Source organism: Pleurodeles waltl, chromosome 8, assembly GCF_031143425.1.
Source record: "Pleurodeles waltl isolate 20211129_DDA chromosome 8, aPleWal1.hap1.20221129, whole genome shotgun sequence".
Classification (NCBI taxonomy): Eukaryota; Metazoa; Chordata; class Amphibia; order Caudata; family Salamandridae; genus Pleurodeles; species Pleurodeles waltl.
Genome location: NC_090447.1, coordinates 424,690,011 through 424,711,722, shown reverse-complemented (window position 1 = coordinate 424,711,722; position 21,712 = coordinate 424,690,011). Strand labels below are relative to the sequence as shown.

The following is a 21,712-nucleotide window of genomic DNA, read 5'->3' as shown; positions in this document are numbered from 1 at the left end:
TGATAGCTATCAAGTGAGAAGGTGTTTTTCACATACAACAAGTTTTTTTTATAGGAAGTAACAAAGGTTGGCTTTTAATAGATGTCCAAATGTGGTTTGTGGCTAACCTAAAATGTCCATGTCGGAGAGAAGTAAATTATATTTGAAAAATAGCAGGATAAACATTTTCAAACAAGATCCTTCATTTTTACTTTACTTTATTTCGGTCATAAGCAACTATAAAGATACAAACATATAATATAATATAACCTAATATAATAAAAAATACATCATGGTACATTAAGTAAAACTTTGATACAAATGAGCAAATTTAAAATACCCCAATGTTTCACACATATATATTGTCATGATTCCCCACTCATCATCAAACTGCAAGATAAAAAGCCAGTCAGCAATAAAGTGTCTGGTGTGTCTGGATCAATGTGCAAAACATAAGAAGAGGTTAGCATGTGCAAAATCCAAACATTTATAAGGGGACAAATGCAACTTTTGGGGAAATGATCCCAATGCCAGAACATAAATAAATTACACATCAAGTTTATGATTCAAAATAGCAGGGTTCAGCAACTCAAAATAGCAGCAATTAAGTAAAGGGCACAGTTCAAAATCCATTAGTACACGTGCGCCAATAAGAAAGAAAGGATCGAGCAATTCTAAAGCGGCTTGTCCTACAAGGTATCTATACAACATACTCAGAGGAAATACCACATAAAAAAATCCTAACACTTAGTATCGTTCATGTGGGAGTCAGGGATCCTGAGTTGACAAACAGCTTGAGTATATGAATAATCAAAACATTTTGAAGCCACGTGTCCAAAACAAGAGTATATGCTGATATGCCTGCATATAGGGAACTACAATTTATTAATGCAATAGTCTATGACGAGAAGCAATCTCTGTACTGTGACTTTAAAAATCTTGACAGGGAAAAGGCAAATGGTTAAGAGGTATCAGATTTTAGTAAGTGTAAGGTGTCCATATGCTAGATTACAGCATAGTGTAAAAATCCATCTTGACCTCAGGTATTTGTATCTATGTCAATACGATAAAAAATGTGCCTCAGTTTCTGAAGTATTAAGATAGAAGGAGCATCCCGTCCCTCCCATATTATCCAACTTAACTGAGAAGAATTTAAGTGGCAATGTGCAAAGCCTAAAACAAACGTACAAGGTCTTTGCGTCGGAAGGGGTGAGTCTGTCAAGAAATATTTCTAATTACGGGCTACATTTGTGAGTTATAAACTTGTCAATCAAACCATCATACCTTGACTCACACCATTCTTCCTGGAGAATGTGGTGCCAGTAAACTCTCTTAAAACAATTAGCTGAGTTTTTTCCCATTTTACTGGGCTCAGCCCAAACCCCCTATATCTTTAACAGGTTTCACAAGGCTTTCACAGTTTTCAGCAATAATGTAATACATTGCATTTCTAAGGGAATTAGCTCCTCAAAAGCAGCTCTATACAGGGCCAGGAGGGCGTTCTCCAAATTCTAACCCAGTAAATCAATATTTTAAGTCAGGCAATATGATCAGTGCTTTTTAAGTTCAAATCCCACCTCAGGGGTATTAGAGATGTGTTAGCTGGAACATTCACAAGAGGTCTCACAAATTTGTTTTCTGAGTGACTGAGTAGGGTGCAACCCTCCCAGTCCCCAAATGTCCGCCCCATACAGAGCTCCTTGGAGGGCCACATCTCTGTATGCCTCAAGGGCTGGCAAAAACTGTCCTGCTAGAAGTTGACTTAAATGTTTTCACAATAGCCACTGATCTTTGCAGAAGAATAGAGTAACTTTTTGACAGTTGGAGATCCCAAGAAATTGTATCCATAAGCCTAACAGCTAGATAGTCAAAGTTCCTGGCCTGCTCAATGGCAGCTCCAGCCACACCTGAATGTACGATATGCGTTTAAGGCCGTGAATTTAGACTTGCTGGCATTAATCTCCAAGTCCCAGGATTTGTGGAACTGCACAAAGTAGTTCAACAAGACATGCAAACACTTTGGTGTGTGTGACAATAACAAAGTATCATAGGCAAACAACAACACAGGGGTGCTGGTACCGGCAAGCTTCAGTGTGCTGGCATTCATTCAATGCTTCCACTACGCTGTTCATGTGCAACTAGAACAGCATGGGAGTCAGGTACACCCTTGTCTCACTCCCCACTTAATGGGGATCCTGGTGGTCAACTCTCCTTAGGTATTCCCTCTGACCTGTGAGTACATGAATGTAATCTGACTATACCATGAAGGAGATCTTGTAGCATTTTCCATATTGCCCGAGTATACCTCACATAAGGTTTTGCTGGGTAGTAAAACGAATGCAGCCCTCATATCCATGGAGGCTACATACAAATGATCTTTCTTAATTGAGAAATACTTCCAACAAAAGGTCATGAAGCTAAACACCTTGCTGATAGTACTTGTTTTCTCATACAAACCTGCCTGGAAGTTCAACAAAATCCAGTGTACAGTCATCCAACCCAGCAGCACGAAGAGGATTTGTCTGCAAAATATCTTCTGTGTGTTATTAATAAGGTTAATGGCCTGTAATTTGCAGGATTATATTTTGCCCCTTCTTGTGAATTGGGACAGTTTTTGCACCACGCCATGACTCTGGTATTCCCTCCCCACTAGCTATGGTATTATTTAGCATATTCAGGGAGGGAACCCCATATGTCTGGCTCTGAAAGAAACAAACCCCTTGGTATACTGTCTGGGGCAGGCACCTTTTCTTTTTTCATATGCAAGAGAGCATTGTGCAGCTCCTATTATGATAATAATAAGATTCCGTGTTTTAGGGCAGCAGCACCACAGCATGTGGGTGACTGAGTCGGTCCCACACAGTCTGGAAGCTGTCGGCCTGGTTCCTGCCTAGGCTGTAGTGCCTCACTCAAACCTAGAAAGTAAAAGCGATTTGTGGCAACCTAAACATGACACACTGACTCCTCAGGGAAGTTGTGGTGAGCAGATAGTACCCCTTTCGCTCAGTTACAAATGACTCACACATGCCAAGGCAGAATAAGAGATGCAAGATGAATTTCAATGCATATTGAAGCAACTACATCCTATTATAAAAAACATTGGGTGCGATAATAAGGCAGATCAAACGCAAAACAGTGATCATCATTATGATTAGGGTAAAGAAGATAAACAAACTTACATCTTTGTATGATCCTAAAAGCCTAAATCATTCCTACCTACAACCTATCTCCAAAATCTGAGAGCATAGTGGCGGTAACCCTTTTGCCTAGCCCCGTCCAAGAGAAGGACTCGACCGCATACCTGAAAAGGCTTGCAAGGGTTTGCCTGTTGTCTGGATGCAATCCTCTCGGTTGGCTGAAGAGTCAGTGCTAGGATCAGTGAAGCTGTCAATGGAATGTATGCATTGCAAGACGGCCAGGACTGCGATGCCCTCTGCCCCTCTTAGGCTTATGTGGTGTATATATAATAAGTCCTGCAGTGTACTAAGAACAGGCCTGACGTGATAATATGTCTAAAAAAATTGAGACTGTCTACTGTAGGAAAGTACCATCTTGCCTGGCATGTTACCCCCATATTTCACTGTATATATGTTGTTTTAGTGTATGTGTCACTGGGACCCTGCCAGCCAGGGCCCCAGTGCTCATAAGTGTGCCCTGTATGTGTTCCCTGTGTGAGGACTAACTGTCTCACTGAGGCTCTGCTAACCAGAACCTCAGTGGTTATGCTCTCTCTTTGCTTTCCAAATTGTCACTAACAGGCTAGTGACCAATTTCACCAATTCACATTGGCATACTGGAACACCCTTATAATTCCCTAGTATATGGTACTGAGGTACCCAGGGTATTGGGGTTCCAGGAGATCCCTATGGGCTGCAACATTTCTTTTGCCACCCATAGGGAGCTCTGACAATTCTTACACAGGCCTGCCACTGCAGCCTGAGTGAAATAATGCCCACATTATTTCACAGCCATTTTACACTGCACTTAAGTAACTTATAAGTCACCTATATGTCTAACCTTCACCTGGTGAAGATTGGGTGCTAAGTTACTTAGTGTGTGGGCACCCTGGCACTAGCCAAGGTACCCCCACATCGTTCAGGGCAAATTCCCTTGACTTTGTGAGTGCGGGGACACCATTTCACGCGTGCACTATACATAGGTCACTACCTATGTATAGCGTCACAATGGTAACTCCGAACATGGCCATGTAACATGTCTAAGATCAATTGTCTCCTCAATGCCAGAATGGCATTGGGGAGACAATTCCATGATCCCCAGAGTATCTAGCACAGACCCGGGTACTGCCAAACTACCAACCCCTCAGACAGGTTTCTGCCCTCCTGGGGTCCAGCCAGGCTTGGCCCAGGAAGGCAGAACAAAGGACTTCCTCAGAGAGAGGGTGTTACACCCTCTCCCTTTGGAAAAAGGTGTCAGGGCTGGGGAGGAGTAGCCTCCCCCAGCCTCTGGAAATGCTTTGATGGGCACAGATGGTGCCCATCTCTGCATAAGCCAGTCTACACCGGTCCAGGGATCCCCCAGCCCTGCTCTGGCGCGAAACTGGACAAAGGAAAGGGGAGTGACCACTCCCCTGACCTGCACCTCCCAGGGGAGGTGCCCAGAGCATCTCCAGTGTGCTCCAGACCTCTGCCATCTTGGAAACAGAGGTGCTGCTGGCACACTGGACTGCTCTGAGTGGCCAGTGCCAGCAGGTGATGTCAGAGACTCCTCCTGATAGGCTCTTACCTGTGTTGCTAGCCTATCATCCTTCCTAGGTAGCCAAACCTCCTTTTCTGGCTATTTAGGGTCTCTGCTTTGGGGAATTCTTTAGATAACGAATGCAAGAGCTCATCAGAGTTCCTCTGCATCTCTCTCTTCACCTTCTGCCAAAGGATCGACCGCTGACTGCTCAGGACGCCTGCAAAACCGCAACAAAGTAGCAAAGACGACTACTGCAACCTTGTATCGCTGATCCTGCCGCCTTCTCGACTGTTTTCCTGGTGGTGCATGCTGTGGGGGTAGTCTGCCTCCTCTCTGCACTAGGAGCTCTGAAGAAATCTCCCGTGGGACGACGGAATCCTCCCCCTGCAACCGCAGGCACCAAAAGAACTGCATCACCGGTCCTCTGGGTCCCCTCTCAGCACGACGAGCGTGGTACCTGGAACTCAGCAACTCTGTCCAAGTGACTCCCACAGTCCAGTGACTCTTCAGTCCAAGTTTGGTGGAGGTAAGTCCTTGCCTCCCCACGCTAGAGTGCATTGCTGGGTACCGCGTGATTTGCAGCTGCTCCAGCTCCTGTGCACTCTTCCAGGATTTCCTTTTTGCACAGCCAAGCCTGGGTCCCGACACTCTAACCTGCAGTGCACAACCTCCTGAGTTGTCCTCCGGCGTCGTGGGATCTCCTTTTGTGACTTCGGGTGAGTTCCGGTTCACTCCTCTTCATAGTGCCTGTTCCGGCCCTTCTGCGGGTGCTGCCTGCTTCTGTGAGGGCTCCCTGTCTTGCTGGGCGCCCCCTCTGTCTCCTCACGCAAGTGGCGACATCCTGGTCCCTCCTGGGCCACAGCAGCATTCAAAAACCCTAACCGCGACCCTTGCAGCTAGCAAGGCTTGTTTGCGGTCTTTCTGCATGGGAACACCTCTGCAAGCTTCTTCACGACGTGGGACATCCATCCTACAAAGGGGAAGTTTCTAGCCCTCTTCGTTCTTGCAGAATCCACAGCTTCTACCATCCGGTGGCAGCTTCTTTGCACCCTCAGCTGGCATTTCTTGGGCACCTGTCCAATCTCGACTTTGTCGCGACTCTTGGTCTTGGTCCCCTTGTTCCGCAGGTACTCTCGTCCGGAAATCCACTTTGGTTGCATTGCTGGTGTTGGTCTTCCTTGCAGAATTCCCCTATCACGACTTCTGTGCTCTCTGGGGAATATAGGTGCACTTTACACCTACTTTTCAGGGTCTTGGGGTGGGCTATTTTTCTAACCCTCACTGTCTTCTTACAGTCCCAGCGACCCTCTACAAGCTCACGTAGGTTTGGGGTCCATACGTTATTCGCATTCCACTTTTGGAGTATATGGTTTGTGTTGCCCCTATACCTATGTGCTCCTATTGCAATCTACTGTAATTCTACATTGCTTGCATTACTTCCTTTTGCTATTACTGCATATTTTTGGTATTGTGTACATATATCTTGTGTATATTTCTCATCCTCATACTGAGGGTACTCACTGAGATACTTTTGGCATATTGTCATAAAAATAAAGTACCTTTATTTTTTGTATATCAGTGTATTGTGTTTTCTTATGATATTGTGCATATGACACCAGTGGTATAGTAGGAGCTTTACATGTCTCCTAATTCAGCCTAAGCTGCTTTGCCATAGCTACCTTCTATCAGCCTTAGCTGCTAGAAACACCTCTTCTACACTAATAAGGGATAACTGGACCTGGCACAAGGTGTAAGTACCTCTGGAACCCACTACAGGCCAGGCCAGCCTCCTACATCTACTGAACTCCTGGAGCTGAAATATGAGTTAGAATATCAGGTATCAAACATGAACGCCTTGAACAGGGCACACAGTGTAATGCATGCAAAGAGATGATAAAATGTGCAGCACTAGCAACTTTACTCAGAAAAATAGCAGCTGATTAAAATATAAAAACAACAGTGTAAAAGCTAGCTGTGCTAAAATTATATAATAAATAAATAAATTGTCTACATGTAAAAGGCACCGGCTGCAGGCCTAACGCTAAAATAAGGGTGTCTAACCCAGGCACAAAGGAGGAACCACAACAGGAGCAGCCTCAGTTAGCTTAAGCGTAAAAACAAGTGAAGGGCACCTAAGCAGGAATGGGTGGTCAAAGAAAGAACTAAACTATCGTCAGTGTTAAAGTTTGCACCTGTCCTATCATTGTCCCTTATACCATTTAGAGCAGAAATGTGTGCAACCCATTGTTTTTCCGGGACAAATACATCTGGTGCACTGATTCCAGAGCTGCAACCAGTGGCAATAATTCTCCAGATTTCTTTAGAATCTTTTTTTTTAAATGCATTAAGAGATGCATTGCAAAAGACCCTAAGGGTCAACCTACTGATGATCTTCCCATTTCTTTTTGGAATCAAACGTGTCCTACAGACCTTCCTGATTCTTGTTATACTCAATTTAATGCCCTTTTATATGGCCTCAATCAAGCACCCCTTTGCCACCCTACAATCTTTAGTACACCAGAGACACAAAGTAGTTTTAACTTGCGACTTTCTGATTTGCTTTCCTAAAAACCAGCTTTAAGGTTTCAAAGAAGTCAGAGTGTATTGGAATAAAACTGATAATGCAAGACTTAGCTTGTTCATAAGGTTCAATTTGTACCAGAAAAGCTTGATAGACCATGGACTTAGCACATTCATTATCATTGATGTTAGCTCATTGTATATTCCTGCAATTATTTGTAAGGGCTAGCAGGTTTGGAAAAATATTATTAATGTACTCCCGGGGCTTACAAAAGAAATCTGCATTTAAATCTGCAACAAGAGCACCGTGATCACTATCTGTATGTACAACAATTTTCATATCGACCATATGGTGCCATATCCTTAGATCGAGCAGTATATAATCTATTTGATGAATGCACCTTCCTCTTTTAAAGGTAGGTTGTGGAAAATGATTGGATTAAGTATGCCTTTTGGCAGCTCTCAAACCATATTCCAGGCAAAGATGGAAAAGTTGGCTGGCCACTTTTGAGTGTTTCTTAGTTGGTTTACTTATAAGCTGGGGTAGGCCCCACTGCTCATCCTCCTCTATCATTAGAGGAGAAAAGGGCTCAATGGGTTCAAACTTCGTATTGCAGTCACCCGCTATAATAAAAGGCGAAGTATAAAGTATACCGGAATCTAGCAGGGAACATAGGCACATACAGTAGGAGATTCAATGTTATCCTGAACTGAAGGTATATGTATATGTTTACCACTGCAACGTATTTAATCAAGGCGGCACTGTTGAGTGTCAAAATAATCCCAAGTATGTCCTTGGATCCAGACTCTAAGATTTTCACCTTTAAATAATTTGTGTCTTTCAGCAAAATTAATACACCCGAGGCTCTCCCTGAGCTAGCAGGAGTAGCATTAATAAAAAATATAAGATGGTTTGAACCAAATATTGTCTCTGTTGCCTATGTTTCCTGCTGAAGGATGATATGGTGATTGTCTATGAATTCGTTCCACTCAAGATCATTAAACTTTGCCTGTAACCCAGTCACATTTCATGACATAAATCAACCTATAGGTATCATCCCAAGTTCAGGGGCAATTAAAAATTGTCGGCGAGGGAGAAGCTAAAGTTGCAATCTGAGTATGTACTACATGCTCTAGAAGGCCCTTAACAAAATCCATTTAGTCTTCTCAACCCACACTAGAAGGACCTTAGGAAACTAAGTCAAATGCTTCCTTTGAGACAAACATTGTGACAAAGTTTCTGTCATTATTGAGTCACCGTGCCTGTGGGAGTCAATCTATATCTGAGGTTGCCAAAGAGCATAAGCTAACGACTCGCAATCGACCCACCTCATTGTGTGCAATGCAATCCCATTACTGCTCTTGGTGTAGTCTGGTATGGACTAATTTTTAGATTTATATTTTAACCATTTCTTATTGGTACTATATGTTCCAAAGCAGTTAGACCTTCATTAATTTTATAATCAACAAATCTTAATACAATGTGTTCCATATTACTATGGTTGTTTTTAAAGCGTCTCACAGTCACTGTCATTCCTTATTATCGATCTATAATTACAGACTTGACACATTCAATGAATGATATTGTTAACTAGTGAATCTCTATTTTCAAATTTGGGCCTAACACAACCAAAGAGGGCTGGACTGGAAACAAAAATCAGCTCTTGCAAAAATGTTTATACCAGCCCCCACTGCAAGAGCTAGTGACTAAAATGGGTTGCTGGGGGTATGGTTGAGTCATGGCAGTCCACTCTGCTTTATAAGAAGGTCCTCTATCCTACAGCCTTTTGTGGAAATGCCAGAGTGGCAAAATGAACAGTCCAGTCCTACAACTAAATTCGGTTGCGAAGAGGATTTTGTGTGATATAGCTATCAGGAGAAAAGTGTTAAGGAGGGAGCCAGTATAGGATAAATATTTCTCTGCCAAAGCCGGGACATTCCAGCGAAAGCCTAAAATCAGGTGCAGATGTGTTATTAGGGGGATGAAATAAAGGTCAATAGATGCACGTGTGTAGGAGAAAGGAGCAGTTTAGTTTATGAGATATGTGAACTGAAGAGTGACTGATGACCAATTACAAGCTTCCTCCTTAGCAGAGGCAAAGGCTCACCTTTGCCTTCTTCTTCCTGGTGCATAAAGACATGCTCCTGAACAAAGCCAAGTAACTCTGACTGGAGGGATGAATCAGCGCAGTATGCCAAGATTTCAAAAATGTCGTTGTCACCTGAACACTGCGGACTTAAAATCACCAACAGGTCACAAAGTAGCATGAAGGCCTAAAGAAACAAAGAGATATATTTTAATGAAGACTGCTGTAATTGCCATTAGCAGATTTCAATATGATAACAGTTGTGATCTTCTAAAGAAAATGTTTTCAAGACTAATACAAAATGATTCCAAGCCCTTACATGTATGTGACATTATTTTATATTAAAAAATACAAAAGCAAGAATGTAGCATTTTATGAGCAGTGGGATGACATTAAGGACCTAGGGAGGTATACTTAAACATTTATGAATATATTTTAAAATGTTGTTTTTACATTTTAAGGTGATTCGCCATCTACTTGGACAAATATTGCAATAGTATTAGAAGAAAATGGCCCATTGGACAGGAAGTTAGAAGATGTTTTGCATATTCCTGTAGATACATGGTGCGGCGCACATGATTCTTCTTTTATGGAGCTACTGTCCATTTAAATCCCTCTTCCCCAGAGCATCCACAAAGAGTGTTCTGTAAAACCAAAGGCTCAGTCAAAGCTTGAACTTGGGACAGTATGCAGCTAGACTAACAAGAGCATCTGATGTTCCTATGGGGACTAAAAGAAAAAAGTCCTTCCTGGCTGTTGAGCAGTGGCGGCTCATGAAGAGTGTCTGTCAGGCTGAACAAAGGTCAGCCTGACGGACACTCTCCATGTTCAGCTTAGGCAGCCAGGAGCAGACATGCGCAATTTGCGCACACTCCTGGCTGCCTGAGCTGAACTTTGCTGGGCTGAGGAGGTCACAGCTCCTATTGGCGTGGCCTCCTCGGCCCAGCAAAGGTGCCTCGGGGCCCTCCCCTGGGGGATGAGGAAAGCGTCACCAATTGCCACTCTCCCTGGGAGCTTCAGGTTTAAGCCCTGAAGTGCCCAGGGCGATTGTCAATCAGTGGCATTTCGTCACAGAGTGGGGTGGGGTCAGCAGTCTCACTGACCTCATCCCACTCTGTGACGAGGCTGGGACTGCTGCCTTCCCTCATTGGCTGACCTAAGGTCAGCCAATGAGGGAAGGCAGCAGTCTCAACCCTCCTGGGACATGGAGGCTGAAGGTAAAAGTGTGTGTGTGTGTGTATGTGTGTAATGTTTTAAAATGAATGTTTGGTGCGCGCGTGCATGTTTGAGTGTTATGAGTGTTGTTAATGGATTTGCGTGCGTGTGTGTGTGAAAGAATTAGTGTGTGCGATCTTTTAAAATGAATGTTTGGTGCGTGCATGCATGTTTGAATGGTTTGAGTGTTGTTAATGGATGTGCGTGCGTGTCTGTGTGTGAAAGAATGAGTGTGTGTGTGTGTATCCCGCCCGCCCCCTCCCTCCTAAAGCTGCCATCCGCCACTGATGTTGAGAGCTAGCATTCATACTGTTGGAAGTGATGCCGCATGCTGTACAATAAGCATGTATGGATAAGCATACTGGCTAAGCTGAAGGGAAGGCTGAAAAACTGGCTACAGGAAATGGCAGAGGAGGCTGTGGAGTCCAGGGCTTTCGACTTTCAGGCCATGTGTCCAATGTAAGGAGCCAACATTAGCTAGGAGCCTATGTACAGAAGGGAGCACCAAGTCCATCTTTTACTGTGCTCTGTAGGAATGTCGTTTGTTTGTGCTACTGGGCTGAACAATAGGGGCACCAGAAGGCTGGGCTTTCAGCGCACTACAGGACCAGTCTTCACAGGCCTAGAAGACCAACCTTGCTCTATGCTGTGGTGTCTGACATTAGAGACGTCACATGGCTGGGCTTGGTATGAGCCATGGATACATGTTTTGTGGACACTGACAAAAAGGAAACCAACCAGGAGAATCAGGGCCAGAACCGCAGTGAAGGGGACAGAGAGCTAACAGAGCTGCAAGTGTCGCAGGCCGAATCACAGTTGTGGGGCAGAGGATAGCTACGGAATTAGAGGAGCTCTCAGCTTTTCAGAAGACCATGGTTCCTCACAGAAAGCTACCCATGAATCGTCAATAGAAATTTAAGCACCGCAAACAGAACCTTGGCAAATAGCTCCCCTTACCACTAATCCATCTAGGGGTACACAGAAATAGACTCAACACTAGTACTTAGTGCTATATCAAAATGAGGCCTTTCATCCTTTTGTGCGTCTCTTTCTTTTCAAACACCTCCTTTTCACTCACTATGTGCTGGGGTCCTCTTTCCTTGCTCAATCATTTAACTATGAATCTCATGTGCTCCTGTGTAAAAAGGAAAGATGAGCAAGGGAGAGAAGACTACTGCCATGCCTGTCCCAACAAACACATCAAATGCTGCTTCCAACTGCTCACATTTAAAATTACCTTGATGACTGCCCTCTGTGTTTAAAATCTGCCTCTTCCTGATTCAAGCTGCATTTCTGAGTAAGACAGTGCCAAAGAGACAACCAAGTTCATGGTGTGGCTATTGTAAAGCTCCCCAATTACAAATGATTTTAAGTGTTTTTCATACCGTGCTCATGCCACTGCACAGCCTAAGGTGTAATTCCATCAAATCCACAGTGGCACCAGAAGTGACATTCCCTTTGACCCTCCCGATGACCTCACATAAAGTGACATCATGCAGGCTTATTCACTGAAGAAATCACAGGAAGCAACTACAGAAACCCTAGAATTAGAGTAAAAAATGTGAAGAACTTTGAAATGTTACAGAAATGGACACAACCTCTGAAGGCCCCACAGTTTCAGTGTCTAAATACACCAAGCGTTTAGGAAGGGTGAGTACACAAATATCCAAAAACTGCTTAGAACGCCAAAACGGGTCAGCGAGAATATGTCAAATCCATGACCATTCACATATTAATAATTAACTTTGTGGTTGAGCACATAAATGATTGCATTACACATTTTTAAACGGTTGTTGCAGCTCACTCCTTTTCCCAGTGTGCTATGCATGCCATGTTCTAGGGCTATCATTATGAAGGTCAGAGAGCATGTCTGATATTCTGTTCCTGAGCCTGGATGTCATCTTTGTGATGGTTACCTAGTCTTTTACAGCACTGAAACTACTGACACAAAGTTAAGTCGATCAGACCACTTTGCAAATAAAACATGATAAGCATGACGGCTATGGCAACTACAGTTATTTTCAAGCTCCTAAGAAACAGTAGATGAATTTAGTCTCTGAAATACTGTCTTTAACACAAACTTGTAAGGTATAGAGTGACTTAACTTTCCAGACAACAGAATACCACTGCAAATGCATCTGGGTAAAACAAAGTATTTGAGAAATGTTCTAAGCTCTTTGCTGTCTAAGGAACTAATGACCCCACAAAATAATTCTGATGGTTTTATTTTCTTGCAGCATAGCAAATGCATTTACAAATGCTCCTCTGTCCATTGTATAAGAACAACTTGCCAATTCAATGGATGTCAATGTATATTACATCTTCTGTGCAATGGTCACTTTCACAACCTTATGTTCCTTTTACAAGCACAACTCCCTGGGCACCAGTTCCAGGGTGCATAAAACAAACAGAAGAGATAGGTTAAGTAAGGAGGTTCATTGAAAGTACACTGTACTTTCTACTTTGTAATTCTCCCATTTGCTGGGTATGAAGGGTGGCTGTAAGAAGAGTAAGAATAAGATAATGAACTGGCAGTTTCTACGCTCATTGTCGTAAGCCCCTTTATTTCATTGCAGCTGACATACAACTTTTCTGGGTGGGTTTCTTCACAAATTAGAAGTAATGAATAAAGTTGATGCATGGGAAACATCTGGAACCACGACTCTGGAACAACGAAGTCGTGAACAACGCAAGTGGAACAACGCTTGCATGAACGACTTTGTTTTTCTGTGCCCTAACCACGCATGTGCTGAACACACGCCTACATGGTTAAGGCAGAGAAGAAGGGAGTCAGCATCGGGAGAGGATGCCCTCAAGGAAGTGGGGCTAGGGCAGGGTTGGGGGTAGTTTGGTTTTTAGGGGCAGGGTGGGGGGCCGTGTAGTTCTGGTTTTTAAGGGTTGGAGTGGGGGATGGGGTAGGTTTGTTTTTAGGGGCAGGGAAGTCAGGGTAGTTGTAATTTTAGGGGTGGGAAGTCGGGGTAGTTTTAGGGGCGGGTGTGGGGGGTCGGGTAGTTTTAGTATTAGGGACAGGGGTTGGGGTGGGGGGTAAGGGTAATTTTAGCATTAGGGGAGGGGGAAGTTTTGTTTCTAGGGTGCAGTGGGGGGGTCGGGTAGTTTTGTTTGTTAGGGCTGGGAGGTCAGGGTTGTTTTAATTTTTAGGGACGGGGTGGGGAGTTGGGTAGTTTTAGTTTTTAGGTGCAGGGGTTGGAGTAGTTTTAGTTTTAGGGGCGGGAGCCAGGATAGTTTTAGTTTTTAGGGGTGGGGGAGTCGGGTGGTTTCAGGGGCAGGAGTGGGGGGGTCAAGGTAGTTTTAGTATTAGGGGCGGGTGTGGGATTGGAGTAGCTTGTTTTTAGGGGTGGGGATGGGGGTCAGGGTAGTTTTAGTATTGGGGTGGGGTAGTTTTGTTTTTAGGGGTGGGGTCCGGGTAGTTTTAGTATTGGGGTGGGGGTCGGGTTGTTTTAGTTTTAGGAGGTCGGGTAGTTTTAGGGATGGGATGGGTGGGGTTCAGGGTAGTTTTAGTATTGGGATGGGGTGGGGGGTCGGGGTAGTTTTGTTTTTAGGGTCGGGGTAGTTTTGTTTTTTAGGGGTGGGGGATCGGGGTTGTCTTAGTATTAGGGAGTGGGGGCTCAGGGTTGGTATCGTTTTTAGGGGTGGGGGGCCGGGGTTGTTTTAGTTTTTAGGCGTGGGGGATCAGGGTAGTTTTAGCTTTAGGAGCGGGGTAGTTTTAGTATTAGGGGCAGGGGTAAGGATAGTTTTAGTATTAAGGGCGGGGCTGGGGATCGGGGTAGTTTTAGTATTAGGGGCAGGGGTGGGGGGGTTGGGGAAGTTTTAGTTTGGGGGTGGGGGTCAGGGTAGTTTTAGTATGAGGGGCAGGGATGGGGATCAGGGTGGTTTTAGTATTAGGGGCGGGGTACTTCTGGGCATCAGGGCAGCTGGAACCACCCATGCTGCATGCTGGAACCACCCATGCAGTCCCAAGCATGCCTCTAATAAGCATGCCTTTACAATGAAAAATCGTTTTTAAGGCATGCGTGGTGAAGGCATTTCTGGTAACAACACGGTTGTTGTTCCGACCGCTTTGTTCAGGCATGCATGGTTCCAGGATTCATAGTTCCATCATACAACCTGATGCATTAGATTGCGGTGGCCTGAGGATCACTTAAGGCCATTTGGTTTCAGTATTGATAGTGTTGACACAGTTTCCAGAGCCAGCAACAAGTCAGCTGTGTTCCATAATATTGGGGAAGGAGGAGCATACATTCATGACAACCTGAAGCGTGACATAAACAGCTAAAATGATTGTTGTGCATTTTCAGTACATATATCTGTTGCTTATTCTCGTTTATGGACGCTAACTGACAAATATACAGTTTATTATTTTTTTTCTGAAAAATAATGAAATAAAATTGTAATGACGATAATCAAATAATATTTTGAAGAAACTCCACTCATACCCACCTGTTCTCCAACAGCTTTATTCCGATGACTGAGGTATCGTCTGCAAACGCAGCAAAAGCACAAGATCTGTGATCTCAGTGTCAAAAGGTCTGTCTGAAAATTTAGTAAACAGCAACTTGATTAACACAATCTTAATTAATAATAAGTTCACACATTCTATTTTTAAGAGAAATATTTGCATCTGCCATTATTTTTTGAATCTGCACACACAAGTTGGCCATGCAGAGCAGAGATTGTAAATGTTGAAACAGAAGAACTCAGTTTATCTACTGAATATTGTACACTACACTTACAAGAGTTTTCCCAAACCAAAAACAAGTAAGACTGTGAAAATGTCTGCAAATGTACAAACATTCATGATGTCACCAACCACCAATAACCTTTGCTGTCATTCCACTGCTGTTGTCCCCATTCATCAACATTAGCATGCTTTGTTCCTGAATTAATCCATTAAAGTTTCAACAAACATTTGCCATGGCTGTGTTGTGAAGTGGTGCCTACATGGTCAACTCTTCCATAAAAATGGAAAAGTCCAATCATTGAAGAGTTAGGGAATGTACAAACAGTGTTGGTGCATCGTTGTAGGGGGCCATACACCAGGTAGCAACATCACATTTCGCAAACATGCAGTGTACATTGAATCTACACATAGTGTAAAGCTAAATGCTGCTTCAGGGGGGAGGAGTCCATTGTGTAGCATGGTATTGGGAATGCACCAATTAGCTGCCATGAGTTAAAATGGGTACACATTATTTTTAACCAGCATAGACATGCACCAGTGGGCGAACAGGGAGGTGTTTTAGTCAGTCCTAGGCATCTGGCAGTCTTTTGAGAATATAAGTACCAAGAGAAGAGCAGTGAAAGAGTCTAGAGAAGGCTAAATGGAATAGGTGGCGATCCAGAACTCTCCTCTTCCCTTCAGAAAGCCGTACTATGCCCTAGATCTACAAGAATGTTATTTCAACAATGAAGCAACACGCCAAAGTTTCCCTATAAGATAATTGATCAGCTTTTTTATGGGTCTTTCTAAATTAGACTCCGATGTGTTTCATGCTCTCTGGCGAGTAAGAATATTTTTTCTCTCTTTTTTAAAATTTTATGCTATTTTCCACATCATGCTAGGCTACATCAAAAATGATCAGACATGATTTCATACCACAGAGTGACATTTCAAAGAAATACAGAACAGGGATATGCTGTAACGAAAAAACAAAATGTCTTTAAAAATAATGACAAGGTCTGAGTATTATGATAACAGCAACCCTAACCAACGCATATAACAGTTCATTCATATCATTCAACCAATTAAAGCACACACTAATCGATTAATATAAACTCATGAAGGTAACTCAGTCATATTGTTCTCCCATCGATAACATGCCTGATGGAATACACAAAAGAGAATTCCAACAGTAGGAAGAAATAGGGCACGTTTACATTATCGTTTCAGTGGTATCGCTGACCAAAGAACCTTTCCCTGGACTTTCTATTTCTATCCACTCACAGATTATCTTATATAAACATAAATTTATTTCTACTACTAGTTCAAAGTTGTCTCCTTCTGTCCAATCAAAGTATATATATGTAACTGTGCCAAATAAATATACCTCACAGCATTCCCACCACTTAAGCAGTTCCAATTTTCAGTCTGTGCAAAGTTCTAGACATATTGTTCAGGAAAAAATACTAGGGGCAGTTTGCACCAGTCAGTGGTTTTACCTAAGAACTTAGTTGTTTTTATGGAAATCAAACTACTTCAGCTGGGCATGGAAGGCCGCTGAAGCAAGTGATGTCCCCTTCAACTGGGATGCCACCTTGTCCCAGTCTAACATTTGAAGATGCTGGAAACCTCTTCCTGGTTACTACGATAGCTCTTAAACTGCCAGGTGAAGCTATGAGTGTCCAGGAGTGGGAGAACAGTACAATCCCTTTCTTCATTACATTCTCATCCAATCCACTACTAACATGTCAACTGGTTCTTCCAGAAAAGAGCCCCTCTTATTCATCATTTTCTGTGCCTAAGACTATACCCAGCCTGACAGACTACCATTTGAAAACCTTCCAAAGTAATGGTACAATAAGAAGAGGGCTCCCCTCATACCTTCTCCAGGAAAGCTAATGGACAGCAAGCATATGTCCTCTTCTTTCTCTGATCTTTTGTAAGTTCACTTGTATTTTGAGGTGTTTTCATTGGATAGCCTCTGTTAAAGGAGCCACTAACCAGTGGCTAGCTTCTACTCTTGTCCTCCAAATATTTCTTTGTCCAAACCAGCCTACTTTTTCAGTACCTCAATTTTGCATCTGGCAAGGTGTCCCAAGGAGCCTTCCAGTTATGTTTCTGGGATTGGGTGGTGGGGAGGGTTTCCCTATGCCTACTTGGGGGCTGTCCTGTTTAGTTACAGGAACTCCCCTTGAAAACCAACCCTTGCTGGTTTTGTGCTGATGTGCCCAACTGCTGGTAACACAGACAAGTTAGCTGGAAACACATAAGCTCAAGTGCACCCCAACACTAGAATATTGCTAACTATAACAATGCTACTCTGGAAAGTTTCTCCCACTTCTATGTAAAAGCGACTTGTTGCCCCTGCCGAATTCCCTTCCAGTATTCCACATTACGCATCAAGTAATTATTCCTCCAACCCTTTAAGCAAACAGGCCGAAGCCTATTGTATTTTTCCTTGCAGATTTCTATACACATCATCAAAGGGCTAATTACTGCCACTTGTGCGAAAAAAGCTCTGCAGAACTGAATTAAGTATTCTCCAGGCTCCTCGAGACAAATACGTTTTTATGAAACTGTTTGCAATGTATTTAGCACAAATATATGTTGGTCTGGTCAACACTGAATTAGATTTCTGATTCATATTTCAATAGTGCACATGCATTTACTGTGGCTCTTCTACCTGATGCATAAAAATATCATGTATTCACAAACAGAGCAGAGGAAAACCTACTTTATCCTATGTAGGCACATAGGCCAGTGATCCTCTTACTGCAGGGCCACACCAAACTAAGGACCTGATTTAGAGTGGGGTGGAGGGGTTACTCTGTCACAACAGTGATAGATATCCCATCTACTGAAATATAAATCTCATAGGTATAATGGGATTTATATTTCAGCGGACAGGATATCCGTCAGAGTTGTGATGGAGTACCCCCTCTGCCAAACTCTAAATGAGGCCCTAAATATGAGACATGCCCCACTTTTTCACATTCGGTGGGCTCAAAGGATTTACTTATGTATCACTATGGCAATGTCAAAGGTAGATTGTAAGACTTGTCAAAGTTTGAAAAGGGCCACCTGTGTTTTCTGCTAACACCAATTCTGGGTAGTGCTTAAAGTGAGCCGGTGGTGCTCACCGCCACACATTTTTGGGCCTGGTGGGGCCCACTGGCAGTTATTTTTTCTTAGCAGACATTGCCTGAAAGTAAGACAGGGAAAAATACACAGAGAGGAAAGAAGGAAGAGAAGACAGAAAAATCGTCAACAAGGGAGAAAGCAGGAGCCTGCAAGAGTGAGATAAAGATTAAAAAGGCACAAGGTGGATTCAGGACTATGCAGCATTGGTATTCCAGGTGGAGACATTTCATAGCACAGGCCTCTATCATCCGAGCAGTGCTTTGAGCACCAGCGCTCATTATGTTACAAAATAAGCACTAGTTCTGGGGTACAAGTGGCATGAATGACTGAGATACGCTTTGGGTATGTAAACATACACTGTTGACTGCATGTGATATTTAACTTTTATGCCACTGGTGCATTACTTGTGCTATGTTACGGTGGATTTACCTAAATATGTAAACTGTGGTTACAACAGTAGCAGCAAAACTGCTGGTCAAGACAAAAGTTATTCCAAGGTACATAATCTGACCCATAGAGCCAAGAGCCACCAAATCATGTGCAAGGACCGGTCAGGTGGTAAGAAGGAGTTTGGGTGGCCAGGCTCAATTGGGGCATTCAAGCACTCTTAAAGGTAAGAGTGCTGATGAACCCAAACAATCAGTTGCTGGAGCACAGTACAGAGTCGGTGATGGAAAGGTATTTGGAGAACATATTGAGTTGTAAATTTAGGGAGACAGAAATATCGAAAAAAAATATATTGTGACAGGAAAATATTGTAATGCAGAAATATTGTTGTCAAGAACATCATTTTTTCCAGGTAAGTAATATTGTTGTTAATACTGTTTTCAATAATATAGTTGTACAGAATATAGTTTAATTTTTTTGTGTGTTTTAGTTCATATATTAATTTTATGTGCTACTATATATTTTAGGTGTGTGCTGCTGGGTGGGAAGTTAATTAAGTTAATTATCAATTAATTATTAACAGTAAATTAATTATGTAATTGAGTCTCAGTAATGTAAATTGTGTTATAAGTATTTTAGTTATATTTTAGGTGTGGGTTTCTAGGTTTGTACGTGGCTAGCTACCTAAGTAATAAATAACAATTATTTATTTTATTGAAAATTAATGATTACACTGCTTATGAATTTTGTAAATTGGATAATTGTTTATATATATATATATATATATATATATATATATATATATAATGTTAAGAAACTGTTTATATTTAGAGTTTTATCAATTTCCTAAATTAATAGGGTTATTCAAATATACAATGTGTTTGAAATCAAGTAGTTTACCTTTTGCTGCTTAGAGTAGAGTGGTAATAGTAAATGTAACCCCTCTAAGTCCAAAGCTTTCCCTACTGTTGCTTAGACCGGAGTAAGAATAGTAATTGTAATCCCTCCGAAGTGCAACGCTCTGCCTACTGTTACACAGACTTGAGTGGGAATAGTAAATCTTACCCCTTTGAAGTCCATAGCTTTCCCTACGTTTGTATAGACTGGAGTAGGAATAGTAAATTTAACCCCTCCGAAGTCCAATGCTCTCCCTACTGTTGCATTGTTTAGAGTGGAAATTATATATTTAACCCCTCCAAAGTCCAATACCTGCTCTACTGTTGCATAAACTGGAGTGGACATAGTATTTCTAACATTCCTAAATTCCAACATATTTCCAAATGTTGGTTAAATATATTTATTATGAATATTTTTTAATAATTTTATAGTATTTGTTTATATTTGGATTTGTTTTTATATTTTTATAATATATTTTGTAAATGCCTTTAAAAAAATATATATATATTTTATTTGTTTGGTAGTGAAATGATTTGGAATTTAACTACTATTATTTTTTTCATATGTTTATCCCAACAAAGTGTCTCATCCTGCAGACATCAAACCAGAGCTGAGTCAACAAGATTCTATTTTTGGCAACACGCTTCATTCTATAAGATCTTTTTAATGGCCCAATACAAACATGTTTGTGCACCATTTCCCATAAAAAGCACCAAAGAAACAGAAAATAAGGAAAAAAGTCTTTCACTTTTCCATCAATCTGTTAAGAGAAAAGACTTCAAATCGTGATTCTTACGTGTTTGATTAAACATATTCACTCCTCTAGTCACAATTTGTGACTGAAACAATCACCCAATTTGTGTGTGCCTCAAAATATCCATGATTAAACATTGTGAGCATAATAGTAAAGCCAAAATGACTGTGTGTTTTTTCGTTCCAAAAATCAACATTTATTATGCGTTTATTGCTGAAAATATATGTGTGTGTGTATATGTATATATATGGAAAATGTCACTTACCCAGTGTACATCTGTTCGTGGCATGTTCCGCTGCAGATTCACATGCTGTGCACTGTTCCTGCCATCTAGTGTTGGGCTCAGAGTGTTACAAGTTGTTTTTCTTCGAGGAAGTGTTTTCGAGTCACGGGACCGAGTGACTCCTCCCTTTCGGCTCCATTGCACATGGGCATCGACTCCATCTTAGTTTGTTTTCCCGCAGAGGGTAAGGTAGGAGTGATAGAGTGAGAATAGTAAAGATGTCCATGCAATGGGATAGAGATGTATGTACAAAGTTGAGGTAAAGGAATGTTTATTTACATAGGTACAATTTCTAATTGCAACTTAAACGGCTACAGGCTCCCAGGGAGGTGGGAAGGCGCATGTGAATCTGCAGCAGAACATGCCACGAAAAGATGTACACCGGGTATGTGACATTTTCCATTCAGTGGCATGTGTAGCTGCAGATACACATGCTGTGCATAGACTACAAAGCAGTATCCCTTCCCAAAGCGATGGTCAGCCTGCAGGAGTTGAAGTTGTTTGAAATAATGTTCTTAGTACAGCCTGTCCTACTGTGGCTTGTTGTGTTGCTAACACATCTACACAGTAATATTTGGTAAAAGTATGAGGTGTGGACCAAGTGGCTGCCTTACAAATTTCTGTCATTGGTATGTTTCCTGGAAAGGCCATTGTTGCTCCTTTCTTTCTAGTGGAGTGTGCCTTTGGTGTAATGAGTAGTTGTCTTTTAGCTTTCAGATAACAAGTTTGTATATATTTCACTATCCATCTGGCTATGCCTTGTTTGGATATATGGTTACCAGTATGGGGTTTCTGGAATGCGACAAACAATTGTTTAGTTTTACGAAATGCTTTTGTTCTGTCAATATAATACATTAGGGCTCTTTTGATATATAATGTATGCAGAGCTCTTCCTGCCACTGGCTGTGGGAAGAAGACTAGGAGTTCCACTGTTTGGTTTAAATGAAACGGTGAAATGACTTTTAGTAGAAATTTTGGATTTGTGTGTAGAACAACTTTATGTTTGTGTACTTGTATAAAGGGTTCTTCAATAGTGAAAGCCTGTATTTCAATAACTCTTCTTAGTGAAGTGA

The 21,712-nt window shown here is 42.1% G+C and overlaps 1 protein-coding gene across 1 annotated transcript in view; it reads right to left on the bottom strand.

Moving 5' to 3' along the window:
* Positions 1-21,712, bottom strand: part of LOC138250008 (cohesin subunit SA-2-like) — a 434,120-nt gene that overhangs the window by 88,762 nt on the left and 323,646 nt on the right. Inside the window, exons 23-24 of the mRNA XM_069204310.1 lie at positions 14,958-15,050; positions 9,306-9,471 (exon numbers count right to left, since the gene is read on the bottom strand). Coding sequence (XP_069060411.1) covers positions 9,306-9,471; positions 14,958-15,050 — 259 coding nt within the window. The remainder of the gene's footprint in view (positions 1-9,305; positions 9,472-14,957; positions 15,051-21,712) is intronic.